The sequence below is a fragment of the Portunus trituberculatus genome, chromosome 42 (genome assembly GCF_017591435.1).
Source record: "Portunus trituberculatus isolate SZX2019 chromosome 42, ASM1759143v1, whole genome shotgun sequence".
NCBI lineage: Eukaryota > Metazoa > Arthropoda > Malacostraca > Decapoda > Portunidae > Portunus > Portunus trituberculatus.
The window spans coordinates 780,001-802,500 of NC_059296.1; the positions used below are offsets into that span (position 1 = coordinate 780,001).

Sequence of the window (22,500 nt, forward strand, 5' to 3'; positions counted from 1 at the left end):
ATACCCAATATTATATCTTTGTTGACTCTAAGTGTGGTAAACTTTTGCTGGCTCTGCTTTCTCATTTCCATCTTCATATATATAAAAAAAAATTATCAAAGAAGAACCATGGTAGATAGTAATATATTCTTTCGAGTTCTTAGCAGTAGTCATTTTTAACTATAATATAAATGATGCAATCTTTTACTATGTCCGTTTGTCACCTTCTTTTTCTCTTATCAATTCATCAGAACAGGGAATCAAAAATCCATCAGATGCAAAATATCAGCGTCTGAAATGTTTATAACGAAGCATTAGGTGTATTTTTCATGCATTTATTGATCATTTCCTGTTCGCCTCCCGCCTCTCCTATCAAGGGAAGACATCAAAGCTCTCTGAGTTTGCAGTACATCCAAATAATACCATTCTCCCTATCCTTGAAATATTATGACTCAAAGAAATGCAAAGTATGTGAACTCAACACTAATTCAATTTCAGATGATGATCCAGAGAGCGTTAGCAGCCAAGTCTTTGTCCCATGCCAAGGGAGCCACTGTGTTTGCCTCCTACGTTAAGATATTGCCTTTCTTCATCATCATTCTTCCCGGCATGATCTCCCGCGCGCTATTCCCAGATGACGTGGCCTGCGTTCTGCCGGAAGAGTGCATGCGGGCGTGTGGGTCGAAATCTTCGTGTTACAATTCTGCTTATCCGCGGCTCGTGGTGGGTATCATGCCAGCGGGACTGAAGGGCATCATGTTGGCGGTCATGCTGGCGGCACTGATGAGTGATCTTACCTCCATTTTCAACTCCACCTCCGCCATGTTCACGCTGGATCTCTGGCCACGTCTGCGTCCCAAAGCCAAAACTCGAGAGCTACTGATAGTTGGAAAACTTTTCGTGGTGGTCCTCGTGGCTGTGTCTGTAGCTTGGGTTCCTATTATTGAAGAGATCCAGGGAGGACAATTATTCATCTACATACAGAAAGTAGGTGCCTACCTCGCACCTCCAATAGCCGCCGTATACCTCGCCGCAATACTTTGGAAACGCATGAATGAGAAGGGAGCTTTTTGGGCTCTCATGGTGGGACTCTTTGTAGGACTCATACGCATGGTTCTGGACTTCTCTCATCCTCCCCCATCATGCAAAGAGGATGAGTATCGACCACTTGTGATACGGCTGAACTTCATGTACTTTGCTATGATACTCTTCTGGATAACTATATTGACAGCAGTGGTCGTTTCCCTCTTCACTGAACCTCCTGAGAACTTCAGGGTGAGAAATTGCTGTCAGAAACATTTGAACTTTTCCTAGTACTCTCACAATATATGATTTTTTTTTCTATAAGCATGTGATGTCACAACATATTTGTAATACATTACTTATACATGCACTTCGTGGGCATATGTCCAATCCATGAATGTCTGAGTGTTATTTGAAATGATTTAAGTTAAAGTCATGAAAATTCACTGAAGACATTTGTATTCAACAAGTGTCATTACATATTCCAGATAATACGGACAACATATCCTACCAGACTGGACAAGAGACAGCGAGATGATGAGATGGAGGAGAAGATTGCTTTGACACACATTGCTCAAGACACGTCTCCTCCAACGGGTCAGACTGAAGGCAAGACTTTTTTTTTTTTTTTTTTTTGCTTCTTATATAACAAAATAAGTTCCTTGATGAAACATATTTACCCATTTCCACCTATCATCCTCATTCAGAGATTTATGTTATCTTCTTTTAAAGCTCCACACTGATTTGGTACTCACGACCTGAGTTACTAGGGAACTGTAAAAGAAGATGAGTATCATTATGAAATTCTATCAACTCTGATTTCTGGTGTTCAAACCAAAAGTTCTGCTGGGAACTACGAGGTTATGTCACTGACCTAAGCGAAAGGAGACATGGAAAATATAATAAAATGCAAAATTAGATTGGTGTTCAACGAAAACTAAAATAAAATGTGCAAGAAAGAAAAACTAGACTCTGAAGATCATCGAATGATAATGATAATAATAATGATAATAATAATAATAATAATAATAATAATAATAATAATAATAATAATAATAATAATAATAATAATAATAATAATAATAATAATAATGATAATAATAATAATGAAAATAATAATAATAACAATAATAATAATAATAATAATAATAATAATAATAATAATAATAATAATAATAATAATAATAATAATAATGAAAATAATAATAATGAACGCTAATACTGAGGTCGTCCTACGCTGATGATGCCATGAGTCGAAATATCATGACAGTGCTAATGATGAATCACTTCTATGTAGAATTTATATCTAAAAACAACAACAGCAACACGAAAAAAAAAAAAAAAACAGATTTCCACTAAGAGTAAGCAAAGTTCAGAGCACAACAATGTAATGAATGTCTTATATACGGAGCAAACCTCACTATATTTAATTCATAGAAATAGTATCAAATATAAAATTAATAAATTTCTTCAATAAAAGACTGCAGCAATTCATCGCCAAATGAAAAAGAACATTTGAAAAGTGCTTAGAAATTACATGACCACAGGAACTCACTACAGAGCTTTGGAATTACAACGACCAAAACATATTCTCATACCCGCCCATCCACACACAGATTCGGATTCAGATTCAGATTCAGATAGTTTACTGACCATGAGTGACATGTTACATAATATGAAAATATCCTAATCTAAATTGAAATATACGAAACTCTAGAATTTTATTATTTGCATTCCAATAGAAGCGAAAGAATACTGAAATAAACAATAAAAACAAACAATAAAATCGTTCCAGGCATTATATTACATACAGATTACGGCATATTAAAGATCTCCTTATCTTAAAAGTATATAGATGAAACAATTACGCAAGAAACCCTTAAAATACCCAAAATTAACATAAACAAAACAAACACAAAGCTAACTCAGTATTCTGGCCTCGGAACACCTCAAACTAAACTTGAATACAGTAAAATACAGCAACACCCAGCAAAAAATAACAATAAATAAATAAAATAGTACGCAAATTGAGATAAAAGAAACATGAAACTATCACGACTCATAATCTCACTACACGTGCGACAGTTATTTAATAAACATAATAATAATTATTTATACATCTATAAGATCTCAAATATTACATTGCATTTCTTTATAAAATCTATCTGAAATTACTTGTTCCATAATTTCAAACGTACTTGTTTCTCTGACCACCTGGGAATGAACACATGTTACATCACATGTCGTTCTGTCTGTATTTCCCCGCATGGGCACAGACGCCCACGCCCGCGTCTGTTCTATTTGCCTGTCTCAATACTCTCAAATTGTGACCCGAAACCCTGAATTTAGTGAATGCTCGTCGATGATGTTCCTTAACTGTGTGTCTTTGCGTGTATACATGGGTGTACGGAAAAGAGTGGGTCAATATCTTTATATGTTAGTTTTCTAGATGAGTTACTTGTTATCTTGTTGTGTGGTGTAGCTAAGAGAGACTCCCAGCGTCGTAATAGTGATCTTAGGTAATTATCAAGAAGGCTACCCAGGATAGCGGCAAGGGATCATCATCCATACCTCGTCGTTCTTCCCAGATGTCATGAAAGCACTTGTGTTGCTTTTATCGTATGAGATCTAGAAGGGAAGAATATCTTGCTTCTGCTAACACGCGTCATTAACGCAGCTTTTACGCACTCCTAATAATTGTTTCGGGGCCCAGGTAGACTGCTTACTGACAGGCTTAACGTCTCCACACACCCATAGCTGACATCCATAGAGTAAAGAGAATACCAATGCAGCATCTAACATACTTTTTTTTTTTTTTTAACTATATATGGCACATCCTCATTCTTAACAAAAGAAACATATCTTAAAACCTGGCTGACCTGGACCTTTGCGTGTGCCTTGACAGCGGCGGATACCGATCCACAGCTGGTGAACACTGATCCCAAGTAGATATATTTGTCGCATTGTTCGATAGTGAGATTATTCATTGTTAACGGTTGACGATCTCTGTTGTTACCATTGATAACAAAAAAAAAAAAAAAAAAAATTTTGTCTGAATTGATGATCATTCCATATTGTTGGCAATACATCTGAAGAAGTTTTTTCCTTCTTAACGTCATATCCGTGGAGGCAGCCAAGAATATGGTATCATCCTTAAATACAAGAATGTGAAGCCATAAAAAAACCACCGTTTGGGCACCTTTCCTTTACAGTTTCAATCAAGTCATTGATAAATATAACATACAAGATGCTTGATGTTGGCGATCCCTGTTTAAGACCTAATCTAGCAGTAACAACAGCTTTTCTATAATGCTCTTGGTAATTTGGTACATAATTGCTAAAACTCCCAACATAATACACCCACAACCAAGCCTTTTAAGTATTTTAAGTAACATTCTTCTGTTCACATAGTCATACGCTTTGGAATACCCACAAAGGTTACAAAAAGGGAATATTTCTTCCGTCGAGCAATATCACAAAGCAAGCGTAAAGTGACAATATGCTCTAAACAACCTCGCTTCTTTTGTGCTCCGGCCTGCTCACGAAACAGAGAAAACCATTGACTCAACCTATCATTCAATATTACCTCGTATAATTTCGCAACACTATTGTTAACGCTGATTCCTCGGCAATTATTAGTGTTCTCTTTGTTCCCCTTTTTATAAATTGTGAACATTCTAGATCTTTTTCATGAGGCTGGATACATGTTGCTAAACACACTGTTAAACAAAGCAGCTAGTCATACACCACTGTGCCAGGAGAAGGGACAAAGCTCCCGAATTCACTTCATTAGGTCCACAAGACTTGTCTATTTAAATTTTCCTTATTTGGTCCTGTATCTCATTAACACATATATGATCGTCTAACACTGGAATTCTTACATTTGTCTGATAGTGTGAATGGTTCAGTACGTCTATATCAGTATTCAACAAACATCCAAAGTGGGTTTCGAAGGTTTCATCTGACGGCTTGTCTGTATCATCAAACTGACGATTCCCAAAATGTCTTTTCAATCTATTGCTTTCCATACTCTGGCATTGTCTCTATCATCCAGAAGTCTTTCCCATCTTGACAGGTTATTAACGTCATCTGTTTCACCACTACGCTTCAATTTGCTATTTTCCAAACACTTGTACAAAATATTGGTAACACCGTCTGTGAATACATTTACGTTGTTACTGGGTTCAGCTTGTTCAGCCTGAGACAGTGAGTCGACTAGCTTCGTTGTATCGACTTTGCTCATTCTGAACGGCCTTCTACAGTTGGTGTCTCGTACTTGTTGGCCATGCAATGCATCACACACACACACACACACACACACACACGTAGTATAGTGACCCAGCATTATATCCCTACAGAGATCAGCTCATCAGGAACTCACACCAGCAGAGCAGCAGAGGACTACTGGGTAAAGAAGAGCAAGAGGTGGTGCCTGTGGGTGTGCGGGTTGCAAGTGACACCCCAAAACACTGCCAGCGAAGAAGATCACTTGCAGTTCCTTACTTCTCTGAATGAAAATCCTCACGCAAAACTTTTCCTCAACATTAACTTTGTAATATTAGTAGCCGTTGGCATAGGACTCTTTGCTTACTTCACAATAGATCCTTTTCCAACCGATGTTAACCCAAGGGAATATGAGTACCTGCCAGCATAGGCCTGGTACAGCATTGTAACATTCTCAGATTTATACGTTTTGTATTACTTTTTACACCGTAAAGTTTGTACTTGCGCTATTTTTTATGCGTATATTTTTTTTTTATTACAGGATCAGTGGTTGGTGATGTGTGTGCAGGTTTTAACGATGCAGAATTTTTTATGAGCTTGTACTTTCAGGTAGAGAAGTTTTGTACTTTCTTATGTGGCAGGTTATCAGTAATAATGGAGAAAGTAAATTTTCTTTGTTAAAGTATTTCCAAGCCAAATTATTTCAGGATTATTTTTTTACATAATCCATATGAGTATTAAAACTGCATCGTTTAACTTCAAAGTATAAACACACACACACACACACACACACACACACACACACACACACACACACACACACACACCAGAGTCAGGTCAGAGGTCATTTGGGCAAGGCTTCTATCTAAGTGCGTGGCCCATGTTCACCTAGCAGTGATTAGGTTGTGACTCGCTGCTAGGTAGGAGAAACAAACTCCGAATAGAAATACAGAAATACACAGTGTGGTCTGACGACCCCGGGCCTAGGTCACTAGGCTTATCTTATCTATCGCTACCCTAGCAGTCATGTATGGGGTTGTCAGATACAAGTATGGGGTTGTGTAGTTGTATGAAATTATGAATGTTGAGGCGGGTTCACATGTGTTAATATGCGCCGCGGGTGGTAATGCTATAGTCGTTAAAAGTATCGACAGAGCCCTGCTAGCCGGAACATGTTCACACATACCGGCAGGGAAGTATAGGCTGGTTGGCTTACATTTCTTATAAGAAGAGTGTTCATCTTAACAAAAGATTATGTACAATTGCAATCAAATAAATTAAATCATCGCAAGTATTCAATCCTAACCTCCAACAACACCTTGAAGAGAAATAACCAGTCATCGGAGAATGGCAGCCATCTCACCGAATGTAGTTCTACGTGGGTGTTTTTCCTGTACTACTTATTTTTTCGGTTCCCAGGCATGCTATTTGTCCCTCATTAAATCCAATATCTTCTCTGCCTCTGAGCACCACATGTTCAAACCTTCCTTCGTGACGTGACTATGTAAACAAAGCCGCTAGCGGCTGGACAAGACTGAAGTTTCGGTCCTGTTTTGCTTGTAGCATCTCCACCTGCTAGCCACCAATACCTAGCCGATAGACTCGGATAGAGTCCAGTAGGTAGAATTGCCACACGCATATTGACACATGTGAATCCGCCTTTAGTATATGAGGATATGTATAAGTATGTTAATATGTAGAATTTTCAGTTGACTCTGTCAACTGCCATTCCAAATAAACCAAAATATTATTATTATTACACACACACACACACACACACACACACACACACACACACACACACACACACACACACACACACACACACACACACACACACACACACACACACACACACACACACACACACTGAAGTCAGTACTCCTTTCCTCCTCTTCCTTGTTCTCTCCTTCCATCCCAAGACCTTTAGTATATGATGATATGTATAAGTATGTTAATACATAGAATTTTCAGTTGACTCTGTCAACTGCCATTCCAAATAAACCAAAATATTATTATTACACACACACACACACACACACACACACACACACACACGGTCCGGTAGCTCAGTAGTTAGAGCGCTGGCTTCACAAGCCAGAGGACCGGGGTTCGATTCCCCGGCCGGGTGGAGATATTTGAGTGTGTCTCCTTTCACGTGTAGCCCCTGTTCACCTAGCAGTGAGTAGGTACGGGATGTAAATCGAGGAGTTGTGACCTTGTTGTCCCGGTGTGTGGTGTGTGCCTGGTCTCAGGCCTATCCAAAGATCGGAAATAATGAGCTCTGAGCTCGTTCCGTAGGGTAACGTCTGGCTGTCTCGTCAGAGACTGCAGCAGATCAAACAGTGAAACACAGAAGGAAGAGGTGCTGTGTACTAGAAGTATTCATGGCTTAAAGAAAAATTGGATAAAAACAGTTAAGGAGACGACACAGTACGAACTTAGCTCCATGTGTTACAACTATGAATAAGTACGTACATTTAGGGAAATAATCATGTTGTCTTGTGGTTGTGTTGGAACTAACCAAAAAATCAAGTGAATGTCACGGTTGTCAGATTTTCTCTTATGGTTTGGAAAAGAATATTTGTAAATAAATTAATTAATTAATTAATAAAAAGATAATACCTCTCTCTCTCTCTCTCTCTCTCTCTCTCTCTCTCTCTCTCTCACACACACACACACACACACACACACACACACACACACACACACACACACACACACACACACACACACACACACACACACACACACACACACACACACACATATATATATATATATATATATATATATATATATATATATATATATATATATATATATATATATATATATATATATATATATATATATATATTAACCATAATTCTTCTGCTTATTTTGTTACTCTATCTTCTCCGTTGTGTTCCTCTGATCACAATCTCATATCTGTATCTTATCCTATTTTTCCAATCCCTCTTCAGGATCTCCCAAAGCGATGGCACCACTGCCATCACATCTGTCTCTAAAGCTGAACTCTTCTCTCAGACTTGCTTAATAACTCTACCTTGGATGATTCTGGGGTTGTCCCTCCCTCTCCTTCTCCCTCTGACTACTCGTATTTCATGCCTTCAGTCAAAGTTCTTCGTAATGATGTTTTCCATGCCCTCGCTGGCCTATACCCTCGGAAGGTTTATGGATCTGAGGGGGTTTCTCCTATCGTTTTCAAAAACTGTGCTTCCGTGCTTGCACCTTGCCTGGCCAAACTCTTCCAATTTTGTCTATCGACTTTTACCTTTCCTTCTTGCTGGAAGTTTGCCTACATTTAGCCTGTTCCTAAAATGGGTGACCATTCTAATCCCGTAAACTACCATCTTATAGCATTAATCTCTAGCTTGTCTAAAGTTTTTTAATCAATCCTCAATACGAGCTTTTTAATACTACCAACTTTTCTCTGCCCCAGTAAAAAATCTTAGAAAGATCAGAAGTCTGGGCCGCCGTGGTACTGTGAAACCATGCGTGCTTTGGGGTCTGAGGGATCTCCAAGAGCACGGGTTCGAATCCGGTCCGAGTGTAAGTTGGGCTTCCTCACTCGTGGCAATGGTTTCCTAGCTTGTGGGCTTTGAGATATGAGGTACCCAAAAAGTATCCCCTTTAGCCCATAAATTTCCGTGAAAAGTTCACATGGTATAAATAAAAGAAAAATAAAAAAAAATTCAGGCGGTCTGTGGCGTTCCTGCGGGAACTATTAACAATTCCTGAAGGATTGTTCGTCTCTGAAAAGACGTGGAAAGGTGGTATCATCAACGTAGGAGTCGAATGCAAGAAGTTTGGTTTAGATCATTGATGGATAATAGAGAAAGAGTGGATGACAGGACAGAACCCTGAGGAACACCACTGTTAACAGATTTAGGAGAACAGTGGCCATCTACCACAGCAGCAACAGACCGGTCGGAGAGGAAACTTGAGATAAGTTGCAGAGAGAAGGATAGAAACAGTAGGAGCGTATGTAGTTCTGAGAACAAAGCTTTGTGCCAGACTCTATCAAAATCTTTTAATATGTCTAAGGCAATACCAAAAGTTTCGCCGAAACCTCTAAAAGAGGATGATCAAGACTCAGTAAGGTAACCCAGAAGATCACCAGTAGACTGGCCCTGACGGAAGCCATACTGGCGATGAGATAGATGATTGTGAAGTGACAGATGTATGAATGTCTCAAAAACTCAATTCCTCCATCTTTCAACTCGACACGACCTTCTAGACAAATATTTCCTTTTTCAATGGCACTCAGCTGTCCCCCTCTTCTGCACTGAATAACCTTGGTCTGTCCTTTCTTCATAATCTAAACTGGAAACTTCACATCTCATCTCTTACTACAACATTTTCTATGAAATAAGGTGTTCTGAGGCGTCTCTGCCAGTTTTTCTCACTCTTTCAACTGCTAACACTGCACAAGGACTTTATCTACCCGCGTGTATGGCAGGATTCCACTCACACAATTTTATTTGATAGGATGGAATCAAAGGTTTTCGTTTTATCAACTCCCTCCCCTTTGTCTGACTGTCTTCAGCCTCTTTCTTACCGCCGGAATGTTGCATCTCTTGCTATTTTATACCACTATTTTCATGCTAACTGATCTGATCTTGCTAATTGCATGCGTCCTCTCCTCCTGCGGCCTCGTTGCACAAGGCTTTCTTCTTCCTCTCACTCCTATTCTGTCCAACTCTCTAATGCAAGAATTAACCAGTACTCTCAATCATTCATACCTTTCTCTGGTAAATTCTGGAACTCCCTACTTGCTTCTGTATTTCCAGCTTCCTATTACTTGACTTAATTTAAGGGGAGGTTTCCAGACATTTATCCCTTTCTTTTAGCTAACTCTTTCGGATTTGCAAGGAGAATGGCAACTAAGTTGGCTTTTTTTTTCTAATCTTATGTTGCCCTTGACCATCTTTCCCCTCTTACATAATATATATATATATATATATATATATATATATATATATATATATATATATATATATATATATATATATATATATATATATATATATATATATATATATATTATCATGATTATTCTTCTGTGGTAATCTCCTTCTCCAATTGTATTTGTAATAGACAAGTTATCTTTGTAATAAAGTTTTGATCAATTAAATACTCGTACCCTGAATGTCAAACATGCATGTATGATAGGAATTTTTCAGAAAAAGTCTGAGCTCCCCATACATTTACACTCACATGGTGAGCATTTTCGTTTCATTATCAAAATTTTTATTCAGTTAGCCTATAATCATAACACTATAGTAAAGCCAATCTTAAATGGCAGCTAGGGTGCGGTGAGGGCGTGGCTATAACGATGGAATTTTTCCTAAAACTACGCCACACTTGAGTGATATTCAGGCGTCTGGAATCAGAAGGGTGAAGCTACAAAATTTGTCATTTTGAGTTTTGAAGAGGATGGTGAAAGGAAATCTCTCCTGTGTGTTATGGCAACAGAGTTATAATGATGTCTGACTTCCTTGCACCTTTACCAAAAGCTTATTTTAGCATTACTTTTGTTATCCAGAAAATATGGAGAGTGTGGTAATGATACGCTTCTTTCACTCACCGAAATGCAATCATCATGCTTTATTCAAGGCCACACAACACACGCATGAGTTAGACACCATCCTGAACAAAATCATATTCCTTTTTCTTGATGAAAAAAAAGAAGCAATAAAATCTGAAAAAAATATGAAAAACTGAAAATTATTAACAGGGTACACATTTCACAATCTTTTTGTTTTTCCGGTTATGTTCTTTCCGAATAAATATATTATCTTTATGTAAAGCGTACTCTATGTCTGCAGGTAGATGTACTACATTCATACATATATTAAGGATAAATTAAAGTTCTTTTTTTCATTAGACTGTACCTACAATTATATCGGTATATAATACATTGTTTTTTAATGAGGTTTTCTAGAAGTAGTTCATATATCAATAATAAATACAATGATCTCTAAAATACTATTTGTCAGATTCGCCCTTGTGACTCTACATACATAGACTCCTTACTTCTAAAAAAAAAAAAAATAGAAAAAAAAAGAAAAAAAAACTCCAGATAAGATAGATAAATAATAAATATAATGTTGATGCAAACATCATAATATCTCCTAACCTAAACTATAGAACACACACACACACACACACACACACACACACACACACGGCCCGGTAGCTCAGTGGTTAGAGCGCTGGCTTCACAAGCCAGAGGACCGGGGTTCGATTCCCCGGCCGGGTGGAGATATTTGAGATATTTGGGTGTGTCTCCTTTCACGTGTAGGTGGCTGTTCACCTAGCAGTGAGTAGGTACGGGATGTAAATCGAGGAGTTGTGACCTTGTTGTCCCGGTGTGTGGTGTGTGCCTGGTCTCAGGCCTATCCGAAGATCGGAAATAATGAGCTCTGAGCTCGTTCCGTAGGGTAACGTCTGGCTGTCTCGTCAGAGACTGCAGCAGATCAAACAGTGAACACACACACACACACACGTTTCTCCAACACTTCATCTCTATTACTTTTAACATTCTCTTCTATCTTGCTCCATTGTTATTATAAGCCCAGCACAGCCACCTACAACTAAACACTTCACTACTCCTTCCTTGCTTCCTTCATTCCAACAACACTAAAATATTTGTTACGTTGCTTTTCCAGCACACACACACACACACACACACACACACACACACACACACACACACACACACACACACACACACACACATATATATATATATATATATATATATATATATATATATATATATATATATATATATATATATATATATATATATATATATATATAAAAGTAATAGAGATGAAGTGTTGGAGAAACATTTGTGGAATAACATCTGTGGATAAAGTGAGGGATGGAGACGTGCGAAGGAAAGTTGACGGTGTAGGAGTGTAAGCGGATGGACATGAGGAGAGTGAAAGAGAGCGACTAGTGAAAACAACAGGATTAAATTATTGAATATGAAAGATATAAAAAAATGAATGAAGACGTCGAACGAGATGTGTGGACGGTGTGAAAAGAGTTAAATACCAGATGAATACACACGGGGAGTAAAGGAGAATGACTGCGCAAGGTTGGGCAAAGTGCAGATTAATTGATGAATGCATGCTAGCCTGAAGGAAGAGTTTAAGTGGATACATAAATGCTAATTCTGGCGTAATCTCTGGTCTAGAACCTCCGCGGTGAATTGTTTTCGTGGTTGTGTACAGGCAAGCCTTGCGAAGCAATTTTTAAGTTAGGTTCATTGAAGCATGAAAATAATTCCATTTGTTTCTTTAGGTTGACAAAGGCTGTAAATACAGAGCATGGGCATGGAACATTTTCACCTGAGAATGACATTCTTATGTAGTTTTCAAAGGTATGCCTGCTGCTCCCGTGGTAATCAGGAGGTACACAAAGCACAACTACTTGTCATTTATTTCAAGAACACTTTTCCTTTTATTTTACTGTTCACTTCTTGCAGATCTTTAAATATTTACTTATTTATCTGATTTAAGATGCTCTTGGCATTTTAAATGCCAATCAATATATCATAAAAAAAAAAAAAAAAAACGATCAGTTGTGTGGTGACGTTAGAGTTGCCACCTCCACCTCCGAAAAATACGGAACGCATTAGCTGAGGTTGGAACAGTGATGGCGGGTAGAAAGTCAATCATATTGACAAGGCTTGAAGATCAGCTCTTCCATAAGTACCCTGTATTAGGAGGAATTCAAGGATATCTTGACTAAATGTGAGGATATATTGCAAAATACGTTCATCAGTCAAGTTATCAGTAATTTATTTTTGAAACTAGATGAGTCTGTATAAATTCTAAAGAATGAGACACTGATAAATAAATTTCCCTTAATTAAAGAAAAAAGAAAAAGAAAACCCATTTGGAGAAAACAGTAGCTACCTGGAATATGAATGGATCATAAATATAGCCATTACTTATACATTTTCCAAGTGTACAGATCCTGCAGATGCAGCCATGTTCAGTACCAGGTACCTAACAGGGATGAGACATAGGCATGGCACAGCACAGTAGCAATGTTCACCGCCCCACTCATTTCTAGACTGACAGCCGTTGGTGATGGACAGTGGAGGCGGCAGTGCTTCCATGAGTTGATGAAATCTTACCCTAGATTTTTGTCGATTTTACCCTAGATTCGAGTGTTTTACCCTAGATTGTCGAAGTTGTCCATAAATTGTTGATTAATACACTCTTATCATACATAAGTTTAAATATTGCCCCCCCACCCCCAAACACACACACAGGACTACACACTACAGCCACTACTGCGGCTGCTCTGTGTGGACTCGTCCTCGCAAGTGACTGACTCTGTGTGTGAACTGTGATCTAAGTCTAACCGTCCGAAGGTCCAAAACGTGTACGCGTAGTAGACGGGTGAGTGGAAACTGGGGAGAAAGGGGATGGGGTGGGGGGGTGAAGGGATGATACAAGTCACGGGGATGATTGTGTACATGAATCGAACATGAAAGAGAACCAGCCTGCCACCAGATTGGCACCATTCCAAGCACACCCATCCATAGCACGGCAGATTACCCTAAAATTACTCTAGTTTATGCGTTACCCTAAACACTACCCTAAGAAGGGTCCAATGAACCTAGTTTAGGGTATTTTACCATAAAATGGAAGCACTGGGGGGCGGAGCGAGATATTACGTGTACTGTTTACGTAACGCACGGGCGGCACGACAAACCCCTAACAAACTCATATATTTTTGTGAACTGGTTATGTATTTGTTTCAATATTTGGTCACGATGACTTATTAATTTGTTTCATTTGCTTGACTATTCATACAGGCAAATACGGAACAAATGGCGTTCCGTATTGATTCAATACGAAACGCAGCATTTCACGCTTCAATACAGAACGGTTCCGTATTATATATATATATATATATATATATATATATATATATATATATATATATATATATATATATATATATATATATATATATATATATAATCTAATGAGTCTTGAAAAGGCCCTAAGCAAAGGGAAAGCATAGATCATTGATGCGTTACAGGAAGAAAAATAAAGAATGAAATGCAAAAGCATACGAGACGAAACTATAGATGAGATATGAACTACTTAAAGAGCACATAATGTTCTGTCATTAGTTTTATGTCCGACGGGATACGGAGATAGACCATAATCCTGTTCCGCTGGACCATAAGATTAAGGTTTTGTTCTCTAAGTGTACGATATAGGTGAAGACGCGAGTCCAGTACGAGATTTTCGATTGACATCTTTTCTCAGAGAGAGAGAGAGAGAGAGAGAGAGAGAGAGAGAGAGAGTCATGCTGCTGTAGGTATACTGACTTATGCTTTAGTTGTTTTGTTCCCTTGTCACTTTCGTATACTACTATAAATAGCCTCTGCCCCCTTCGCCCCTTCGCCGTCAATACCCCAAAGTGGAAGTCTTGCTTGATGCAGTGATATTGGGCTTGACCAATCTGGCAACTGTACAACCGCTGAGACTTACAAATTAACCCAGTCAGGAAACTCACACGAGGGAGGTAGCATCGGAAGCTGCTAGTCAGACAAGTACGAGGGTGGAACCAATCGTAGAAGCAGCGTAGAAGCAAGAATTGTACCTCCTTCAAGGTGCCATGGCTCACTCTGAGACTCTCCTTGCATCGGACTACGTGGCCATCATTCTGTACTTCAGCTTAAATCTACTGGTGGGAGGCTATGTAAGTACCAAGCCGTGGAAAATGTATTTCTTTATAGGATATGATGTCATATTGCAATACTTCAGATATTGGAGAAAGAAATATTTTTGAAAATTTCCTCACAATCTATGTATATAATAGTTTTGCCTGATTATGAATAAATATACAAACAATTGCAATATAGATACTATGAAACAAACCGTAGTCACACTGTACTCTCTGCGAGAGAGCAAGCCATTTATTTATCAAGGTAGTGCAACAACGTATATTATAGTATAACACTCTACCTTTAGGGACAATTACGTAGTATACGTTTATCATCTTGCTTCCATAATGATATTACAACTGAATAACTAAACATGACCATGAAATTATGTAGCAGTGTTTTCCACATTGCCTCCATATAGGATTAGTATTATTGTTAGGTATTAAGTTGGGTTCTTTATTGTTGTATTTATTTCTGTGTTATATGTATATGTGTATGTTAGTTTCATGTGTTTCATGTTATATCTATATGTGTATGTCAGTTACATTATTGGGTTATTAAATAGCTTCTTAATGCCGTAATTCTCTAGTTTACCCCCCCCCATTAGTGATTGTATTCATAAGTGTTTACTTAAGTATAATCTAGGTAATTTCCAAGGTTGCCTTTATTATCATCACTCTGCCAAGTTCCTCACTTCAGTAATTCGCTTATCATTTTTTTGTTGTTGTTTGTTTAACATCTATTTAATATGGCTTCCGCTCAGCTTAACGTTGAAGATTTTTGTGCTGACCCTTCTCTGGAACAACTTAAAGGTGCTAATATATTTACTTTCCTTATGATTTATATAGCATCGGACAAAATAGAAGAGTGAAAGGAATCATAAATTTCCATTTGAAATCTCTCTCTCTCTCTCTCTCTCTCTCTCTCTCTCTCTCTCTCTCTCTCTCTCTCTCTCTCTCTCTCTCTCTCTCTTACCGCCTGCAGCAAGATAATTTAGAGAATTTCTACCACAGCCTATTCATAACTCTATGTACTTATCCCCAACATCAGTAGAAGAAGTACATGGAATAATAAAGAAATTGAAATCTACCTCGCCCGGGTATGACGAAATTCACCCAAAAGTTGTTAAAGAATGCACAGATATTATAGTACCTTTTCTTGTACACATTATAAATAGATCATTCGAAGATGGTATTTTTCCAACCCATTTAAAAGTTTCTAAAATTATTCCAGTATTCAAGAAAGGCATAAATACGCTTCCTCATAACTATAGACCCATCTCAATGTTAACAACTTTTAGTAAAATATTTGAAAAAGTAATGATCAAGCGTGTAAGTAATTATTTAACCGATCATGACATATTAACTAACAACCAATTTGGATTCAGACCTGGTTATTCAACAGATTTAGCCTTGCATAAATTGTGTCAGTCTATTTACAACACACTCGATAACAAGATGTACCAGATAACCATTTTTTGTGACTTAGCCAAAGCTTTTGACACTATCTCTCACACTATCTTACTGGAAAAATTGTCTTTGTATGGTATTAGAGGTGCTGCTAACAATTGGTTTAGAAGTTATCTTTGTGGTAGAAAACAATATGTTTGCATAAATGATCATGTGTCAGCTCAAACAACGATCCGTCATGGAGTACCACAAGGATCAGTTCTGGGACCCTTACTCTTTTTGATCTATATAAATGATTTAGTAAGAAGTAGCACAAAATTAAACTTTCTCCTTTTGCGGACGACACAAATATGTATGTTAGTGGGCAAGACCTCAGGGAGCTAGAACTTATTGTTAACAGTGAACTTGTCAATGTATATAACTGGCTCAATAGTAATAAACTTACTACAAACATTAATAAGACACATTACATGTTAACACACACAAAGACACGAACCCTAACTGCAAACATAACCATTAAGATTAACAACTTAGATATCCATAGAGTAACAGAAACAAAGTTTTTAGGAGTTGTTATTGATGATAAATTAAGATGGAAGGCGCACATTGATTTCATTAAACTAAAAATTAGCAAATTAATAGGGATAATGTATAACATAAGAAATAAATTAAACTCTGCTAATATAAGACGAGTATATATGTCATTAGCGTATTCACATTTGTTTTATTGTGCAGCAATTTGGGGAGGGCATGTCACACATATGTACAAAATCTCTTTATAACTCAGAAAAAATTATTAAGAATTATGTATTTTGGTAGTAAGTATGAACACACCGATCAGTATTTTAGAAATAATTGCCTGCTGAAATTAGATGACATCATATCCTATAGCACTTCAATTTTTGTCTATAATGCCTTACATGACTGCCCAGTAACCATAGAATACTCTGGAAATAATCACAACACTAACACTAGAACGAGACATGAACTTAGACTGCCTCGATGCCGGACGTCCCACGCCCAGCAAAGTGTGCTGGTGCGGGGTGTCAAGCTGTGGAATCAATTGCCAGGTGACACAAGAAATGCCAATACAAAAAATACTTTTAAGGCAAGAATCAAAAGACAATTCATGACTAGATATTAATTTCCTTTGTTTAAATATTTGCAATTATATGTATTTTTCTAATATTCATACTGTATAATTATATTTTTGTAGGTATGTACCTGTATGCTCTGAGTGTGTTTGTTGTGGAGATAAATATACATTATTAATGTAAGTAGTAAATATTCTATGAATTATGTATGTAAGAATGAGGATATGTATCTTTGTTGTTAAATAGTGTACGCATATAACTATGTGTTTGTGCTTGTTTGTGATTGAAAATTATCAATTAGTTAATAGTATGACTGCGTTGTCTGTGATATTTGTTTAGTATCAAGGCCTGTATAAGAGATTCTCTCAACGGGCCCATTAGTAACTAGGTTAAAAATATTCTCTTTTTTGGTATGTACAAATCAACCAATAAATTTATCAATTCTCTCTCTCTCTCTCTCTCTCTCTCTCTCTCTCTCTCTCTCTCTCTCTCTCTCTCTCTCTCTCTCTCTCTCTCTCTCTCTCTCTCTCTCTCTCCTCTCTCTCTCCCTCTCTCTCTCTCTCCTCTCTCTCCTCCCTCCCTCCCTCCCTCCCTCCCTCCCTCCTCCCTCCCTCCCTCCTCCCTCCCTCCTCCCTCCCTCCCTCCCTCTCCTCCTCCTCCTCCCTCCCTCTCTCTCTCTCTCTCTCTCTCTCTCTCTCTCTCTCTCTCTCTCTCTCTCTCTCTCTCTCTCTCTCTCTCTCTCTCTCTCTCTCTCTCTCTCTCTCTCTCTCTCTCTCTCTCTCTCTCTCTCTCTCTCTCTCTCTCTCTCTCTCTCTCTCTCTCTCTCTCTCTCTCTCTCTCTCTCTCTATATATATATATATATATATATATATATATATATATATATATATATATATATATATATATATATATATATATATATATATATATACACACACACACACACACACACACACACACACACACACACACACACACACACATATATATATATGTATATATATATATATATATATATATATATATATATATATATATATATATATATATATATATATATACACACAATAAACCCCCGATTATCCGAAAGCGGATTATCCGAAAAATGGGATTATCCGAAATCGATTTATATAATAGAATTTTTTAGTCTACTCATGGTGAAAGGATTCATTCGATTCGTGTAATTCTGTCGCTTCGGTTTGGCAACTGTAAATCGGTTTTGCATATTCGTGCGTGGTCGGTAATTTGTCTTCGGTTCTTCATTTGATTTAAGGTGTATCAGTACTTGGCCCCCTTTTTTGTTTTCCTTCTGTCCTTTCATGTTAGCCTAATTTGTTTCATTATAGCTTGCCAAGGGGAACACTCTTAAACTAAAGACTGTTTCCATTACCGGGAAAATATTTTTTCTCAAGGTGAGCTATATTCTGATATGATTTAATTTAATTTTCTTTTGCTTTTCAACTTACTCTTCAACTACTTTAGCTTATTCTAATAGTATTTGAAATAACATTGAAAATTAATAAGTACAATTTAAATAAATACGTTTCAATCGTGCTTTGTTTACCGTATCATGCTTTGTTTTCTTTTCCTTTTGGGTGGAACACTTGAAGGCGAGTTAAATGTACTCCAGCGCTTTCTTCGGGGGACAGGAAAGGGAAGGGGTATCGGTGACCCATAGGCAGGAAGGAATAGTCAAATCTTGAAAAGTAACCAGCTTAGTAAATGCAAAGAATAGTTTAAAAGTGTATTACACAAACTGTAGGAGTGTTTTGAATAAGATAGATTTGCTGAGAGGTGCAGCTAGTGCTGAAAATTTTGATATAATTGCTTTAACAGAAACCTGGTTAGATATGTCAAGGAGGGTATTTGATCAGGTGAAAATTGATGGTTATACACTTTTTCATAAGGACAGGGAAAACAGAAGAGGGGGAGGAGTGGCCTTATACGTCAAGGACACACTGCAATGTTGCATAAACAGCAGAATTAAGACAGACAGCAAAACAGAGTCTCTATGGGTAGATATTAAGGATGGGTCTCAATCAGACCAAATAAACTCTTCCCTGTGAAACAGTCTCAGCGGGCATGTAGTCAGGGCTGAGTCAATAGGGAGCTTTTAAAAGAAGGTTAGATAAATTAATGGATGGGGAAGATAGATGGAATTAGGTAGATTAAGCACACTGGGAATGCCTCGTATAGACCTGGCGGCCTCTTGCAGCTTCCCTCCTTTCCTATGTTCTTATGTTCATTGTTTACAATCGGCAGTTGGCAGTCGCGCCACTGTATTTACACTCGCCAGCCGCATTCTACAACCTGTGTTTCCACCTCGTTTCTTTCATCATCACCATGCCTAAGATGCTTAAAGAAACCGGGAAAAAGAAGAAAGTCGTCCTTACCATACAGCAGAATCTGGATTATCCGAAAAATCGGCTTATCCGAAAGAGGCTTCCCCCCTTTCGTTTCGGATAATCGGGGGTTTACTGTGTGTGTGTGTGTGTGTGTGTGTGTGTGTGTGTGTGTGTGTGTGTGTGTGTGTGTGTGTGTCTGTCTGTCTGTCTGTCTGTCTGTCTGTCTGTCTGTCTGTCTGTCTGTCTGTCTGTCTGTCTGTCTGTCTGTATGTATGTATGTATGTATGTATGTATGTATGTATGTATATATATATATATATATATATATATATATATATATATATATATATATATATATATATATATATATACACACACACACACACACACACACACACACACACACACACACACACACACACACACACACACACACACACACACATTCACATTATTATGGTCACGGGAAGTTCACCTGCATTAAGTATGACAATACGCAGGTTACTAAGGGACAGGGAGACGACGGAACAAACCAATTTGATGACCTTCACAATGACAGGAAAAGTATCATGTCTTTTCTTTGGTCTTTGCTCCATTGCAGGCCTTGTGTCGAACTAACAGAGGGACAATTTCTGGCTACTTTTTGGCGGGACGCTTCATGGGTTGGTTTCCGGTAAGTGGTGGTGGTAGTAGTATAGTAGGTATAACCAAGTGTGTAGGTGTATATTATTATTTCATAAACCAAATCTTCATAGTCTCTTTTAGCTTTTGCATCAATTATACACATAACCATGCCACTGATAGCTTTTAACATCCTGCCTTTTTTCAACATCTTACGTGATTTTCTTTGCATGCAATTAGCTTGGGAATAATAAAAAAAAAAAAAAAGTATTTTAGTCACAGAATTTCAGCTTGACATGTTGCCGATTCTGTCAGCAAAGGCTTGAGAGAAGAACTTTAACAGCATTAGAGACAGGTGATAGTGCTGCTATCTTTATGACATAGGAGAGGGAAAGTTATATATATATATATATATATATATATATATATATATATATATATATATATATATATATATATATATATATATATATATATATATATATATATATATATATATATATATATATATATATATATATATATATATATATATATATATATATATATATATATATATATATATATATATATATATATATATATATATATATATATATATATATATATATATATATATATATATATATATATATATATATATATATATATATATATATATATATATATATATATATATATATATATATATATATATATATATATATATATATATATATATATATATATATATATATATATATATATATATATATATATATATATATATGAAAGTGGCGTGCAATGACTACAGTAGTTTTGCATGATGTCTTTCCTACAGATCGGTGCCTCACTCATGGCTACAAACATTGGTTCCGAACATTTCATCGGCCTTTCGGGTTCCGGGGCGGCCAGCGGCATAGGCATCGGGGCCTTCAATTTTAACGTAAGTATTAATCTACTAATATTACTTTTACACTACTATCTCTTACTTATACGAATATTGCCACCGCTTTCATTTTGATGATCACAACAACAGCATTAACCAAGGTCTATAAATAATTTTACTAACATTGACATTAACAATGATGAAGACATCGACGACGACGAAAACGACAGCAACAGCAATGACTGCTGTGGCTGCTGTTCTTCAACACATTTTTTTTTTTTTTTTTTACAGAAAATATCAAAGCTTTTCCATATCTAGACTATATATTGTCTACCTCCCTCCATGCTTTATGGCATCTTGCCAAAAATATTTCCGACAACCTACTTTCTTTAAACTTTACTTCCTTTTCAATCAGATGGTGCTTTTGTTATTTGAGAGAGAGAGAGAGAGAGAGAGAGAGAGAGAGAGAGAGAGAGAGAGAGAGAGAGAGAGAGATTCATGTAAAGTCAATAAGCAATATGCAAATATATGAAAATATTTAATTTGAGATCAATATCTTTCACCTCATATACAGCATACTACTTTGGAATAGCTGTTAAATGCTACTTTTAAGCGTAATACATGGTAACTCACTCTCTTCGTGACAACTTGATGTTCCCCACCACTGTAAAAGTTCCTTTAGACACGGTGATGTTAATTAAATTGTGTTTTGTTCCGTGAATTGCGCTCATTTACGTATTAATATTTGTATTCCTGTACTGATGGGAGGGCTTAATTCTCGTCGCCATCGGCACGCTACTGTATTGAAATGTATTCCCATCACAAGATGAATATTGTCTTGAATGTCATCAAATGAATATCATGACCGAATATTCAATGCTATTGAATATGCCAGATATCTACCACTTCGGTGTCAAGATGTCAACTAAGTGCAAAGTCACTGCTGAATGCTGACTGCTGAGTGGATGATAGTCACATTGAGTTGCTACGTAACCTACTAGTTAAAAAAAAAAGTAGTACTTAACAACCTGCACATTTTATTCACTGACACAAACAATAACGCCATTTGCTACCTGTTTCCTGTAAGGCTTTGACTGCGCACATTTAATGCCGAGGTGGAGAGATAGGGAGCAAGCAGACAACCACCCATGAAGATCAGTTCCCTCTACAGACAACTTTCACGTTAATTTCTTCTAAAATAAAGCAAAACACAGCAAATGTATA

General features: G+C 37.2%; 2 protein-coding genes across 3 annotated transcripts in view; both read left to right on the forward strand.

Annotated features, from left to right (window-relative positions):
• The window catches only part of LOC123517652 (sodium/glucose cotransporter 5-like), an 18,284-nt gene extending 11,215 nt beyond the window's left edge, over window positions 1–7,069 (forward strand). Inside the window, exons 8-10 of the mRNA XM_045277965.1 lie at window positions 478–1,254; window positions 1,491–1,611; window positions 5,361–7,069. Coding sequence (XP_045133900.1) covers window positions 478–1,254; window positions 1,491–1,611; window positions 5,361–5,656 — 1,194 coding nt within the window. The 3' untranslated portion in view covers window positions 5,657–7,069. The remainder of the gene's footprint in view (window positions 1–477; window positions 1,255–1,490; window positions 1,612–5,360) is intronic.
• Window positions 7,070–14,735: 7,666 nt separating this feature from the next.
• Window positions 14,736–22,500, forward strand: part of LOC123517651 (sodium/glucose cotransporter 5-like) — a 22,348-nt gene continuing 14,583 nt past the window's right edge. Inside the window, exons 1-3 of one of the 2 annotated variants that reach the window (XM_045277963.1) lie at window positions 14,736–14,973; window positions 20,389–20,460; window positions 21,229–21,333. In XM_045277963.1, the coding sequence (XP_045133898.1) occupies window positions 14,890–14,973; window positions 20,389–20,460; window positions 21,229–21,333 (261 nt within the window). In that variant the 5' untranslated portion in view covers window positions 14,736–14,889. Of the gene's footprint in view, window positions 14,974–17,099; window positions 17,621–20,388; window positions 20,461–21,228; window positions 21,334–22,500 lie in introns of those variants that run through there. The other variant, XM_045277964.1, reaches the window with a different exon arrangement.